General features: G+C 51.7%; 1 protein-coding gene across 2 annotated transcripts in view; it reads left to right on the forward strand.

Annotated features, from left to right (window-relative positions):
- LOC111153244 (transmembrane protein 266) overlaps window positions 1–14737 on the forward strand; it is a 111479-nt gene extending 96742 nt beyond the window's left edge. Inside the window, exons 10-11 of one of the 2 annotated variants that reach the window (XM_022512149.1) lie at window positions 12091–12153; window positions 13574–14737. In XM_022512149.1, coding sequence (XP_022367857.1) covers window positions 12091–12153; window positions 13574–14169 — 659 coding nt within the window. In that variant the 3' untranslated portion in view covers window positions 14170–14737. The remainder of the gene's footprint in view (window positions 1–12090; window positions 12154–13573) is intronic. The other variant, XM_022512150.1, reaches the window with a different exon arrangement.
- Window positions 14738–15079: the final 342 nt, after the last annotated feature.

Below are 15079 nucleotides of genomic sequence, written 5' to 3' on the forward strand. Positions count from 1 at the left end.
TCGACCCAATCTCCAAACGATCCTAGTGACCTGTACCCATTTCATGCCTGTGGGCCGCTGCCGTGCTTTGCATGCGTTATCTCCCCGGTCCTCAGAGCCAATAGGAAGTATGACTTGACTATTTGTGGATGAAATAAGTCGTAAAGGAGCATCACCAATAAATGGCAGAGCTAGGCTTCAAGCCGGAGACCTGAGACCCTTACTGGACTGAGCAGCCCACAAGGGCCCAGACAGGAAGTCCCGGCCTAGGGCCACGGCCAGTACGGCCCAGAAACCTGTCTTGGCGCTGGTAGTGAATGGATGGATGGCGGGTAATGTTAATGGAAATGGGAGCACGGGGCATGACCCAGGGCACTGAATAGAAGGCCAGCGGTGTCACCTCAGACAGGGGACTTAATCCTCTGAGCCTTGGTTTTGCTGGCTAACAAATGCGAACAATGCAGAGCCTTCCTTACAGGGTTGTTGGGAGGCTGGGGAAGCCAGTGCTCGTGGCCTCCGGAGCTGCAAACAGCCCCACAAATGCCAGGTATTGTTTTGCGATGGGGTGAAAATACCCGCACCTGGGGACACAGATGTGTCAGGTTTGGGTCTTTGCAGGCTTTCAGGAGGGTATGTTCTAACAGGCTCAGGCCAGGGATCTACCTCAGTTCAGGGGCATCGGGAGCCAGGCAGGGGGTGGGATCTGTGCCCACCTTAGGGCTCCAAAGGGATCCTGAGAGCTCCCAACACAGAGCCCCCCCCCCCCCCCAGGCACATTTCCTGTTCATGTCTGAGTCCTCCCTTCCTAACTCGCACCTGAAAATGTTACCACTGAAATGATGGGTAAGGGGTTATTTCACTTTACTAAGAAATTCTTTTAAATATTGACCTCCCCTAATAATTCAGAATAATTCACCTTTAAAGGTAAAGGTAAAGGTACTAAAGTTTATCAAACCAGTCCAAGGGAAGTTTTCACAGTGTGAGCTGGTTGAATCCTCACACCTCCTTTGTATCCTGTGGAGCAGGAAACTCAGACCCAAAGAGGTCGAAAGAATTTCACAGGGTCACGCACTGGAAATGATGGTGCTGAGCTTGAAACCCAGGCTGTGGGACTCTAAACCCGAGCTTGGTAAAGGGCCCCTTCACCTTGCCATGCCATGTTCCCCTCGCCAAGACAGCCAGGCAGGGCTGGGCAGTTGGGAGGCGGGAGGCTGGAGCCCCAGACTCTGCTACTCCACAGCTCTATGACTTGAGGCTTAGTGTTCCCTTCTGTAAAGTGGACTCCCAGCTCCAGCTCTGACCGCCTCTAAGGAAACACGAGGAAGCTAATGGGTGTGAGGAAGCTCTGGAGTAAGGCACTGGGAATGGCTTTTGTGGAGTGGGGTGATTGCTATTATGATCTTCTGAGAGAGCTTCACACCTCAAAACTGTAGAATTTGAGCACTGGGAGAGACTTCTTGGAATCCAGCCGATGCACTAATCCTATCTAAAAGTCTTACTGGCCTCAGTTTACCTTCCTTTAACAGTAGGTGTTCCAGCCTCCCAGGGAAGCCCACACCAACTCAGCTTCAAATGGCTCTACCTATTAGAAAGTAATTCTTCAGGCACACCAGGGTGGCTCAATCCACTAAGCGTCTGCCTTTGGCTTCAGGGTCCTGGAATCGAGCCCCACAGCCAGCAGGCTCCCTGCTCAGCGGGGAGTCTGCTTCTCCCTGTCCCTCCGTTCCTCCCTGCCATTCATGCACACACACACTCTCTCTCTCTCATAAGTAAAATCTTTTTTAAAAAAATAATAATTCTCAGACTGAGCTGAGATCTTGCCCCCAGGTACCTGCCTCTCCCACTTGGCTGCAGTTTTTACTCATTGGTGTGGGCTGAGGTATTCTTTCATTTTATTCTTTTATTGAGGTATATTTGACACACAATGTCACACTAGGGCATCCTTTTGGAGACTGGCCTCTAAGTGTTTTCTCGTCCAGGGACTGTCACTACATTTCTACACCAGTCCTCAGGGGAGAATCTCCCCAGGTTTTTGCCATTTTGTCCCTCCTTGAACATTCCACTGTTTTGGTTCCTCTTGGAGTGACATCCAGAACAAAATGCAGTTCTTGGGAGCTGCAAGACCAGGGTGGAATGCTAAGGGGCCACCCCTGATTTTCTGTTCTGAACCAAGACCCCTTAGATGTGGCTTCCAGGAGGGAAAAGAAGGAGGCAGAGTAAGACTGGAGAAAGCTGGGTCACACCTGAAGCCCACTTAGGGTCAGTTTGACCAGTTCTGTGTCACCAACCAGGATGTCACTGGTCTGTGCCGACCCTCTTGGGGGTCAGACTGGGGGGTGTCTGAACATGGCACTCAGGCCTCCCAGAGAGATGCCAAACCTGTGCCTCTGGGAGCAGCTGCACATGCCCCTCCCATCTAGTCCTGGACCCCCACCCTGGCCTCCTTTCTCTCTCCTGTGACACCCCCACCGCCCCCTCTTTAGATGCACACCTGCCCTCCACCAGTCCCAGTCTGTGCCGCCTGCCCCATACATTCCCCCATGTGCCTCTTGGGCCACCTCCCAGCCAACCTCTTGAGCCATCAGTAGCAAAGCCAACACCTCTGAGGTGGAGGGCAGAAGCGGGGGAGGAGGGCTAGCAAGTGGTGAGGGTGATTCACAGCCTCCCGTGGGCCCAGGAGAGAGGGCATCTCCCGGCTGATTTCTCTTTGACCAGGAGCTGTGTCCAGGGAGGGATTTCCATGACATTAGAAATTATGGCCAGCAAGCTAGGGGTGCTCCGGGCCACTCTGGGAATGGAGAAAGGGCAGCATTTGTTTCTTCCGATGACCATCAGGCCAGTGAGGGCTCTGAAGCCCACCACGTCACAAGCGTGCACAGGCAGTCCAGGGATTAACCTGCAGAACTGAGCAAGAAGTGACAGGAGCTTGGGGAGGGGGCCGTGTTTGCTGAGGGAGAGCAGCCCCAAAGGGCTGGCAGGGTGCCGAGGGGTTCCTGAGGTTCAACAGTTGTCAGCAGGTCAGACCCAGACCAACGCCGACCAGCTTCTGTTTAGACTTGCTCTGGCACAAATCATTTTTAAAACCCAGGCTGCAAAGTTCCAGGCTTTGGGGCCTGCCAAGTTCCCGGTGGCCCTATGTGGTCATTAATACTTCCCTCCCAAATTTATTAGTCTTGAACCTCGCCCATAATTTATTAATTACACCCGCCGGTGAGAGTGCTACAGGGTGCACTGTATATCACGGCAAACCCCAGAGTCCCTCTGTGCTGCCCTGGCACTCACAGAAACCCTCAGAGTTGCCCCAGGCCAGCCGGTCTGGGCTTCCCCTCTGCCAAGCAGAGCTGGCTCTGATGTGGACCCTAGGAGGGGGAGGCCCGTGTGCTATGGAGACCAGTTGGGTTTCTGCCACCACTGGCCTCCTCGTGTTCCTCAAAAAATTAAAAATAGAACTTCCATAGAATTCCACTTTGGGGTATTATTATCCAAAGTAAACAAAGGCACTAACTTAAGAAGAGGCACCCCTACATTCATTACAGCATTCATCATAATAGCCAATATAAGGCAACAACGTGAGTGTCCAGTGGTGGATGGATGAAGTAGATGGGGTGTATATACACAGTGGAATATTACTGGGGGACCCTGAGGATCCAGAGGATCTCCAGAGCTGTCGAGCTAGACCAGGAGGTCCTCGCATGAAGTAGTGAGGCAGCTGTCAGGGCAGAGTAGGCTATGGCGATCCTGAGGAAGGGATGAGAGTGGAAGACTCAGGCTGGGTTTGAATCTCAGCTTGGCCTTGAACAAGTGACTTAACCTGAGTAGGACTGGCTTCATGGTTGGGTGACCCTGGGTGTCCCACAGGGCCTTGGACTTGGTTCACTGCTCTGCTGTCACCCTCTTGAAATTCTTAATGCTTTTTTTAAAAATGTATAATTGACATATAGCATATTACTTTGAGGTATACTGTGTAACGATCCCATACTTATATATATGGCAAAATGATCATAATCTAGTTAACGTGTTACAAAATAGTTACAAAGTGTTTTTCTCTTGATGAGAACTTTTAAGATTTACTCACTTAGCAACTTTCAAAAAATGCAATACATCACTACTAACTGTAGTCACCATGCAACATCATATCTCCAAGCTTATTTATTTCATAACAAAATTTGTACCTTTTGACTCCCTTCACCCATTTCACCCAGCCCCCACCTCTAAAACTACCAGTGTGTTCTCTGTGTCTGTGAGCTCCGAGTTTCTTGTTTTTGTTGTCTTTAGATTCCACATAGGTGAGCTCATACAGTATTTTTCTTTTTCTGCTTGACTTATTTCACTTAGCGTAATGCCCTCCAGGGCCATCCATGCTGCAGGTGCTGTGATTGCTTTCTTTTTTGTGGCTGAATAATATTCTGTTGTGCGTGTGTGCATGCGTGTGTGTGTGTGTGTGTGTGTGTGTCCATATATACCACATCTTCATCCGTCCACCACTAGACACTCACGTTGTTGGCTGTTGTGATGAATGCTGTAATGAATGTGGGGGTGCCTCTTCTCAAGTCAGTGTTTTTGTTTTACTTTGGATAAACACCCTGAAGTGGAATTCTATGGAAGTTCTCTTTTTCATATTTTGAGGAACCTCCATACATTTTCCATGTGGTTGCAACAGTTTGCGTTCCACCAACAGTATACAAGTGTTCCTTTTCTCCACATCCTCGCCAGCACTTGTTTCTTAAGGTTTTGATTTTAGCTGTTCTGATGAGTGTGAGGTGATATCTCATTGTGGTTTTGATTTGCATTTCCCTGTGATTAGTGATGTGGAGCATTTTTTTCATGTGTCTGGTGGCCATCTGGATGTCTTGTTCAGGAAAAATTTCCAGTTCCATCCACTTTTTAATGGGTTTGGTTCTTTTTGCTGTTGAGCTATAAGAGTTCTTTATACATTGTGGATATTAGCCCCTTATCATATGACTTGCAACTATCTTCTGCCATTCAGTAGGTTGACTTTTTGTTTTGTTGACAGTTTCCTTTGCTGTGCAGAAACTTTTTAGTTTGATGTAGTTCCTCTTGTATATTTTTACTTTTATTGCCTTTGCTTTTGGTGTCAAATCCAAAAAACCCACTGCCAAGACTGATGTCAAGATGCTGACTGCTTATGTTTTCTTTCAGGAGTTTTATGGTTTCAGGTCTCACATTTAGGTCTTTAATCCTTTTTGAGTTAATTTTTGTTATGATGTAACATAGTGGTCCAGTTTCATTCTTTGGCATGTGGCTGTCCCATTTTCCCAGCACCATTATTGAAGAGACTGTCCTTTCCCAATTATATATCCTTGGCTCCTTTGTCATAAAGTCATAAATTAATTGGCCATATATGCATGGGTTTATTTCTGGACCTTCCTGTTTTTTGAACAAGGGACCCCACAATTATGCTGCTGGTCCTGTCTCTGAGCCCCAGTTTTTCCAGAATAAGAACAGTAGCAGAAGCATATCTTCTCTGAGAAGTATTGGGCTTTTGGTCATAGGCACAGCCCTCACGCATGTCACACAGCAGGTGCCCTCCTGTGAGGGCTGCTGAGGCATGGGGCAGCAAAGTGGAGTTAGGGAGCAGAAGCCCCAAACCAAGAATCAGGGCTTCCCTCTGAGCATTGGGGGCTGTGTCTGCACAGGATGTGGGGTCCTGGCACCCCACTCCACAGCACAGCTCCTCCCACCCCCTCCAGGGGCCCCAGCTGACTCACACCCTTTCTTTCAGCCTCTGCCTTGCCAGGCAAGTTGGGGCTCCACCCAAGGGGCAAACACAGATAATGAGCGTTGCTATGACCAGCACTCCAAGGGCTTTGGGCGGATTAGTCAGGATGCATTTGCAGAATGCTTTCACCCCAGGAAGAAAGGCACCAGGCAGACAAGAGCAACTGCAGCAGCTACCACAGAAGGCTCAAGACTTTGGGGTCTGGGGGCGCCTGGGTGGCTCAGTGGGTTAAAGCCTCTGCCTTCAGCTCAGGTCATGATCTCAGGGTCCTGGGATTGAGCCCCACATAGGGCTCTTTGCTCAGCAGGGAGCCTGTTTCCTCTTCTCTCTCTGCCTGCCTCTCGGCCTGCCTGTGATCTCTGTCAAATAAATAAAATCTTAAAAAAAAAAAAAAAAAAAAAAAAAAAAAGACTTTGGGGTCGGTTGGGAACACTGTGGGCCGGGATTCAGAGGGCTGAGGAACAGCCCCGGGCTAGACTTGACATTCGTTATCTCAGTAAACCTCACAGCTCACCAACATCCAGGTGTTTCATCCGCATTTTACTTGGGAGGTAGCTGAGACTCAGGGTGCCTAGGGGTCTGCCCGGGACCACAAGGCGGTGGGTTTGTCCGGAAGCCTGTGTCCTCAGCTCCGTCCTCAGTGTGGGGTGGCTCCTCTGTGGTCCTGGGGAGCCTTGGGGCTGAGTCAAGACAAACCCTGGAGCAGGGGATTATTCTTAGGTGAAAGGTGAGCAGACCCCCTGTGGAGGCTCAGTGGCGGCCTGTTCTTCACCACAAGCCTCTGGACTTCTCCTCCTTTCCCCACCAGTCACTAGTGTCCAGGCATGTACCAGTGACCAGGAGCAAGGCTGTGTGCCATAGGATGACAGGGTCTCGCAGAGGGTCAGGTGGACAGTGCCGGGAGGCCCTGCAGGCCTCTGACCCAGACACGGTCATCCGTCCTGTCAGCACTATTGAGTGGAGGCTGCCATGTGCCAAGCCCTGTGCTGAGTGCGAGGGAGATGCCAAGTAAGATGTGGTCCCTGCCCTCAGAAGCTCTCAGCCCCTGCCGTGGGTGGGGCCACAACCCCAGCCCAGGTGGTCTGTTCTGGAGAAGAGAGCCTGCTTGAGGCAGAGAGTGGGGAAGGCTAGCGCCAGCATTGCTAGAGGAGTCTGGGCAGGCCTTGCTTTCAGATTTCTTTTTTTTTAAAGATTTTATTCACTTATTTGTCAGAGAGAGAGAGAGAGCACAAGTAGGCAGAAGCAGAGGGAGAAGGAAGCTCCCCTCTGAGCAGGAAGCCTGATGCGGGACTCAATCCCAGGACCCCGGGATCATGACCTGACCCAAAGGCAGATACTCAACCATCTGAGCCACCCAGGTGTCCCTCAGATATGTGTCTTCAAGCTCATTCTGAGGCCCCTGTGTGGGTCCATGTTTGGAGTAGAGAGAGCACACGCAGCCTGGACAAACGTGCAGTGGCCACCTGGGTGAGATCCGGGCTCAGTGTCATACGTATCCACGGAGCTAGCAATCCCGTTCATTAAACCCGCAGCCGTGACAAGAGTCCAAAGGGGAATGCATGAGGTCTGACCTACAGCTGGACCACCGGACCACAGCAGAGGCATCAGGGGTCCCTGGACTAGTCACAGACTTGGTAGGAGTTGGGTTGTTGGTAAAGAAAGAGAGCACCGTGTAATGACCAGGGTCCCAGCCTGGGTGGGCAAGGAAACCATTCACCAGATGGAGGTGGAGGGAGAAACTGAGCTCTGTTGCAGACATGATGCGTCAGAGGTGGCTTCAGGTCCTGCAGGAGAAGTTATCTCGTTGGCCAGATCAGCCAAGAGCTCAGGAGAGACATCGGGCCTGGCCTAGCTGGTTTTTTTCAATGGCGTGGATGAAGATGGGTCATCCTTGGTTAGCACGGAGCTAGGAGGAAGCTCTGATCCCTGCACTGAACCAAGATTAAGAGTGCTCCAGAACGCGCCACCCTGCCTGCTGAAACCAGCAAGCTGACACTGGCCTGGAATGGGGATTACGAAGTCCTCCATGGGGGTGACCCAGCCAAGTGTGGTCAGGGCTTGGCCTGCCCTGTCACCACACCGAAGCCCTGGTGGCTCATGAGTCCGCAGAATAGGGCGGTCGCTGTACACACCGGGAAGGCGCTGGGCTGCATGAGGGGGTGATCTCGCCAGATCTGGGGAAGGACAGGTCTCCTGAGTCATCCCGGCCTCGCAGGGCAGTGGCGAGGATTAAAGAAGCGTGGTGTGTGCCAAGGCCAAGGTGTGGCGCTTGAAAGGCACAGTGAATGCTAGCTCCCTCCTTTCCTCTCCTCCACCCATTCTGGTCACCTCTGTACCCACAGGAAGGACTTCAGAGAAGAGGCTAAGGACTGGGGAGGGGTGGGAAACAGACAATGGTTTCCCAGAAGAGACTCTCAGGAGGGCTTTTTAAGTATCAGAATGTCTGTCACATAGATGGTGAAGAGCAGGGGGCTTAGCCCTGGGACCTGTGAAGGCAGGACCACCGTCTGCAAGGCTTGATTAAATGAAGATGAGCTGTTTGACCAAGGCGTGACACCCTGGGGAGGCCCTGATTGTGTGCCTCAGAGGCAGGGAGTCCTGGCCTGGGTACCCCGTGCAGGGTGGGGCACGCTGAGATCCTACTGAGCACAGACAGACAAGAAGCTGCCCACAGCTGTTTATCCCAGCTGTTCAACAGAGAGGTGGGCGCTCCCTTCCGGGTACACAGGCCATGGTGGAGAGCCCCCAGCAGGAGGAGTGAGCGATGCCTGCCCAGATATGCGGGCCACAGCCTGGGGCCTCTGGTCCCCTCCCGCACTGGTCTCACCCCTCTTGGAGCTGGTGGAAGTGTCTTGAGCCCTCCAGCCAGGCCACATTAGGATCTGCTCCTCGAGAGCCTCCCCAGCCCCTGGTGGTACAGAGGAAGAAACTGAGGCCCAACAAGGGGATATGGCCTGCTCAAGCTCTCATGGCAGCAGCACACACAGGACAAGAACTAGGATCTGGGTTTTTTTGTTTTTGTTTTTTTTATTAAGATTTGCGGTTTCCCTTTTTATAATTTTTTTTTTATTGAAGTACAGTTGACTCACAATGTCACATTAGTTTCAGGTGTACAACAGTGATTTTACAAGTTTGTACGTTACGCTGTGCTCACAAGTGTGGCTACCATCTGTCACCGTACCACACAGTACCACACATACACACAGTATCATCGACTGGATTCCCCATGCTGTACCCTTCATTCCATTACCAGAAGCCCACAGCTCCCACCCAGCTTCGCCTGTTTTCCCATCCCTCAGCTCCTCCCATCTGGCAGCTACCAGTTCTCTGTATGTATGGGTCTGTTGCTGCTTTTTGTTTGTTTATTCCTTTGTTTTCTGGATTCCACCTGTAAGTGAAGTGATATGGCATTTGTCTTTCTCTGACCTAGCATGATACCCTCTGGGTCTATCCATGTTGCCTCAAATGGCATGATCTCATCCTTTTTTATGAACAACATTCCAGTGTGTGTGTGTGTGTGTGTGTGTGTGTGTGCGCGCGCGTGCACGTGCGTTTCTGTGTACCCCATCTTTATCCATTCATCTATGGATGGATACTCGGGTTGCTCCCATATCTTGTCTATTGTAAATAATGCTGCATTAAACATAGGTGTGCATGTATCTTTTCCAGTTAATGTTTTCATTTTCTCTGGGATCCAGTGGTGAAATTGTAAGGTAGCTCTATTTTTCACTTTTTGAAGAACCTCCATACTGTTTTCCACAGTGGCTGCTCCAGTTTGCATTCCCACCAACAGTGCATGAAGGTTCCTTTTCCTCCACATTCTTGCCAACACCTGTTGTTTCTTGGGTTGTTCATTTTAGCCATTCTGCTAGGTGATATCTCATTGTGGTTTTGATTTGCATTTCCCTGATGATGAATGACATTGAGCATCTTTTCATATGTCTGTTGGCCATCAGGATGTCTTTGGAATAATATCTGTTCAAGTCCACTGCCCATGTTTTAATGGTGTTTGGGTGTTTTTTTGCTGTGGAGGGCTATGAATTTTTATATATTTTGGATATTAGCCCTTATCAAAAATAATTTGCAAATATCTCCTCCCATTCAGTAGGTTGCCTTTTCATTCTGTTGATGGTTTCCCTTACTGTGCCAACACTTTTTAGTTTGGTCTAGTCCCAGTAATTTATTTTTTCCTTTGTTTTTCTTGCCTTAGGAGACAATGATTTTCTCAATGATTTTGAGAAAAACATTGCTATAGCTGACGTCAGAGAGATTTCTGCCTGTGCTGCTCTCTTCTAGGAATTTATGGTTTCAGGTCTCATATTTAGGTCTTTCATCCATTTTGAGTTTATTTTTGAGTATGGTGTAATAAGGCGATCCGGTTTCATTCTTTTGCATGTAGCTGTCCAGTTTTCTGGGGTCTGGATTTTTCTTCTTCACCCCAGGCCACCTTCTATGAGTAACTTCCTTGGGATGAGTTCTCATGAGTCTGTGGATACTTCAGCTGAGTTAATAGTTCTGCCCATGTATACAAGGACCCCTCAGCCAAGGCCGAAGGATAATCCCAAGGGAAGTGACTAGAACCTCCTGTCTGGCCCAAGAGACCTGGTGCCACCCCCTCCTCTCACTGCTTGCCAGGAGCAGCTACACCAGCCTCCACCTACTTCCCAGGGTGACCTGCAGGGACAGAGAGCATTTACCACATGAGTTATGAAGAGCCACGGAGAACTGTATGGCTGTGTGATTTGGAGGGAGCATTGCTGGCTGATCCTGGACCCAGGCCTAGGGCCAGCCTCAGGTCCCTCCCTCAACTCGGACATTAATGCAAAACACACCTCTTACTGGAGGCATTTAAAGATCAAAAGAGGGCAAAAAAGCTTTTAAGAGCCAGGTCTATATTTGTCACTATGCAGCCTTCCAGGGTTTGTGCTGATTGGCTTCTGCAGTGATGTCAGGTGTGCCCGGGGAAGGCGGCCACAGAAAGCATCTGGCCCATTCATTTGCAGACCACCACCCCTGGGAGAAGCGCCCAGGGGTGTGGGCTCCCTCAGACTTCTGTGGGAGAGGAAGGACTAGACTCCCGTGTGTTGAGGGCCTTCTGTGGGCCTGACCCCACTTGGGAAGTCTGACCTTTGTTAGCCTCTTTATCCTCCTTAATGGGTAAGCGAACAGAGGCTTAGAGAAGACCATTTAGCTAAAATGTGGTGGGGCTGAGCTTTGAAATCAGGTCTGATTCTAGTACCCTTTCAGGACACTAGGACTCAGGGAAGACCAGTTGCTAAAGAGCAACCCCTGAGCTCAGTCTGACAAGTTGAATCAGTGGAGTCAAGGGTCCTCATCTTGTCACTCTCCAAACCCTGCCAGGTTCCTCCTAATTATCACTTGACCCTTAGCCTTCCTTTCTGTCTCATCAGGCATCACCACCCGTCCCCACCTCAGAACCTGTCAGCCTCACCTGGGCATCATTTCTGGTCTTCCTGCATAAAGTCTGGCACCTTCTAAACTACTCTCCCCACAACCTTGGGAGTGAGTCACACCTGACCATGTTCAGACTTTCCTGTCATTCTTCACTGCCCTTGGAAAAAGGCCAAGCTCCTTGGGATGGTTTTTGGGGTCTCTGGTCATATGCATTTCCTCCCATTCTCAGACCACTTGGAATTTCTCACTTCTTTCTCCCACTCCTTCTTTACTCCTAGCAAGACGATGAACCAACATTTTCTTGAGACTCTTGTTCCCGTGTTCTCTCCTTGGATGGCTTTACACCTTGTCACACATTATTCATGCAATAATGAATTACTGAGTGCTCACTGCTTGCTAGGAACTGTGTAGGTCGGGGGAGGGGGGAGGGAAGCTTAGCCCCCAGTCCATCCCCGTACTGTGTGGGAGAGAGGGTCCTCTGACGGATGAGCCAGCAGGCTATCATGAAGAATCAGCCTCTGCAGCTGGCTGTGTGGGGCCACTAACAAGGGTTTGAGACTTTTGTACCAAAGACAGTGTTTCCAGACATCCTGAGAGCCCTGGGTAGACTCAGAGACTTGGGCCATCCAGGCAGGAAAAGCCCTGAGGAACTATTTCCTTATCCCTCATCTCAGAGATGGGGAAACAGGACAGAGAAGGAAAAGGCCCTGCCTATGTCCTGTATCAAGCTAGATACTTCATGAGGACCTGGGTCGCTGATGCCCAGTGCAGCCCAGCCCTGGGGCAGATCCCCCACTGAGGATTGGGAAGCTGCAGAGAGCTCCAGGAAGACCAGGGCCTCCTTTCGTGGTGATGGATCGGGGTGGGAGTATGGAGGGAAGGGCACAAACTGGCCACAGCCTGCTCTCAGACTCTCGGCATGCTGCCACACTGCCCTTTCTCTGTCCTCTGTGAAGGTGCTGCAGTGAGAGATGACATGAACAGCTACGTCAGCCAATACTACAACGGGCCCAGCAGTGGTGAGTCTGTGTCCGGGACCACTCTACACACACCAAACCTCTATGGCCCCACGCAACCCCTAACATTGAGAATGGGGATAGCTTGGCCTGGTGTGCCCATCCCTTGGTGTCTGTGGGCCCATAACTGCAGACAGAGTTCAAGGTTCAAATACCTGTAGCTTTGGCTCCCAGCACAGTCCAGCGCCGGGTCTATGGATGTGGAGGTTGGAGTGCTCTGTGATCACTAATGAGGACAGCATGTGGGACCCTCATGTGGAAACGGGGCTGGAATCTAGAAATCTAAGAGACCTCAGTGCCTCTCAACCCATGCCCCTCATGGCATGAGGACGATGGGGTGAGGTTAACAGCAGAGCTGGGCTAGAGAAGCAACAGTTATGGGGCATGTCCTTGCTCGATTTGTTTCATTCATGCTCTAGAAAGAAGTCTCAGTGGTTTTCATTTGTGGGCAAGGTTGAGTTTTACAGGAATACCCCATTCTCCTTAGCCAATGTCTTGAGTCTCGTAATTTGTCTTTGACAGTCCGTGAACCCTCATATACTCCCTTATGAGGCTAGAGTGTTACATTGTGTGATGTATAATACAGTGGATTGTTTTCTTTCCTACAGTGTCATCCCGAAAGAGCTCTTCTCTCTTTCTCTTTCAAAGCTGCATCCAATCTGCTGATATCAGAGACCACCATCTCTAGCTCAGACCCCCAGTGCACTCTCCCCACCACTTTGGGGAGAGACCTTGCCCCCACTACACCCACTGTCATGCAGCCCCTTGGTACTTCCTTAAAAACCTTCTGGAGTGTCGTCTGTCCTCACCCTGCAAGGCATCCTACAGGGGTGACGCAACCTGCTGAAGCCACAGCTCTGATCATGTCACTCTCGTTTTGGCCCCATTTAAAACTATGACTCCACCATGAAGCCCAGATTCTAATACTGGTGCCTCAGGCTTTCTGAGTTAGGATAAACTAGGCTATGCTGCAGTGGCAGATAATCCCAACATCTCCGTGGTTTAAATCAACACAGGTCCATGGCAGATGAGCCAGGGAAGCTGCTCCCGGGTTGTCATCTTTCCTCCATCGCCTGGGGGTGGAACAGCTACCCTCTGTTCTAAAACACTGCTCACTGCAGGCAGAGCACGGCTGTTTTGATTGCCGCCGCTGATCAATCGCGCGGATCATTGGCCAGCGCATGTCACATGTCCGGAAAACGTGGCAAGAGGAGGGGAGGGCATAACCCTCCCTGGGGCGGGGCAGCAGACACAGGCAGATGGGACAGCAGAGCCAGACCTCCCTACGCCCCACACCCGCCCCGCTCCCTGTAGAGCTTGTGCAAACTCCCTGCCTGCCATTTGGGTCAGAGCCACCCCCAGCAGGGCCTACAGAGGTGTAGCAGAGGCCCAAGTGTGACCAGCATCCCCTCCTTTGTTGCAGACAGTGGCGTCCCAGAGCCAGCCGTGTGTGTCGTCACCACAGCTGCCATAGACATCCACCAGCCCAATATCTCCTCCGACCTCTTCTCCGTCGACATGCCCCTGAAGCTCAGCAGCAATGGCACCTGTGCCAGTGCCACATCCGAGAGCGCCTCCCGCTCCGCTCGCAGCTCTGTCACCCGGGCCCAGAGCGACAGCAGCCAGACGCTGGGCTCCTCCACAGACTGCAGCACCGCCCGAGAGGAGCCCTCCTCAGAGCCCAGCCCCTCTCCTCGGCCACTGCCGCCACCACCCCAGCAGCAGATGGCAGAGGCCACGGTCCAGGACCTGCTGTCCTCCCTGTCCGAGGACCCCTGCCCATCCCAGAGGGCCTTGGACCCAGCCCCTCTCACCTGGCCCAGCCCTGCGGGCTCGGCCCAGACCAGCCCTGAGCTGGAGCACAGGGTAAGTCTTTTCAACCAGAAGAATCAGGAGGGCTTCACAGTCTTTCAGATCAAGCCTGTCATCCACCTCCAGCCTGCTGCACCCATGCTGGAGGAGAAGTTCAGATCTTTGGAATCCAAAGAGCCAAAGTTGCACAGGGTCCCTGAAGCCTAGAGCCTCCAGGTGGGCAGGGTGGGAGGAGGGCAGAGTGATCAGGATGCTCTCCTAGGGCCCCGGAGGCCGCCAGGGGCCACATACTGGGCCCAGGAGCCCACCTGGCCTCCCTCAGGGTGCTGCCTGCCTCCGGGGAGGTGTCACCAGGCCAGGGGGCCACATGCCCAGAGCTGGCATCTCCTCCGGCCCTGCTCAGGGGAGGGTGGTGCTCCTGGCTGGGGTCTTTTTAAACCATTTTTACAAAAACCAGCCTGTGGCCCAGCTTCAGCAGGGTAGAGCGCAGGGACCAGCCCAGCCTCTTCCGTTGCCTTCGTTCCTGGCGCCCACCCTGGACCCCTGGGAACAGCACTGTGAGCAGGGGCTATTTAGCCCCACCCCCAAGCCGTCTTTTCCCGGAATCCTGGGTGGAGCCGACACAATCACAAAGACCACCATCTGAGCCTATTTCGTCTGTCCTCATTCTTTCATTTGGCATGAGCATTTCGGAGTCTTTTCCAGACAAATCTAGTTTTCACCTTCATAGGACATAAGGGAATGAACCTGGAGGTGGGTGGGAGGGTTACAGCGGGTGGGGGGACAGCCATTTTCCAATCTTGGCTTTAATAATAAAAACCAACTGCACTGAGACTTCTGGTTGACTGAGGTTTTCCTTTGCAATTGCTGGCCCAGGTAAGAAGCCAGCATGACTCTTCTGGGTTTGGGTTGGCCTGGCCTGATGAAGAGCCACCCAGGGAGGCCCCATCCCCCTCCCACTGCTTCCAGGTTTCTCCAAAGAAGGACCCGTGGACCCCAGGCGGGAAGCTCTCGCACTGCCTGGCCAGGCGACTACACTGATCTCTTCCCCCACTCTTCACCCCCCGTTATCTCCCCCCCACCCCACCCCGGTTCCATCTCCCCCACCCCTTCATCT

Source organism: Enhydra lutris, unplaced genomic scaffold (genome assembly GCF_002288905.1).
Source record: "Enhydra lutris kenyoni isolate GAN:26980312 unplaced genomic scaffold, ASM228890v2 scaffoldscaffold31, whole genome shotgun sequence".
Lineage (NCBI taxonomy): Eukaryota > Metazoa > Chordata > Mammalia > Carnivora > Mustelidae > Enhydra > Enhydra lutris.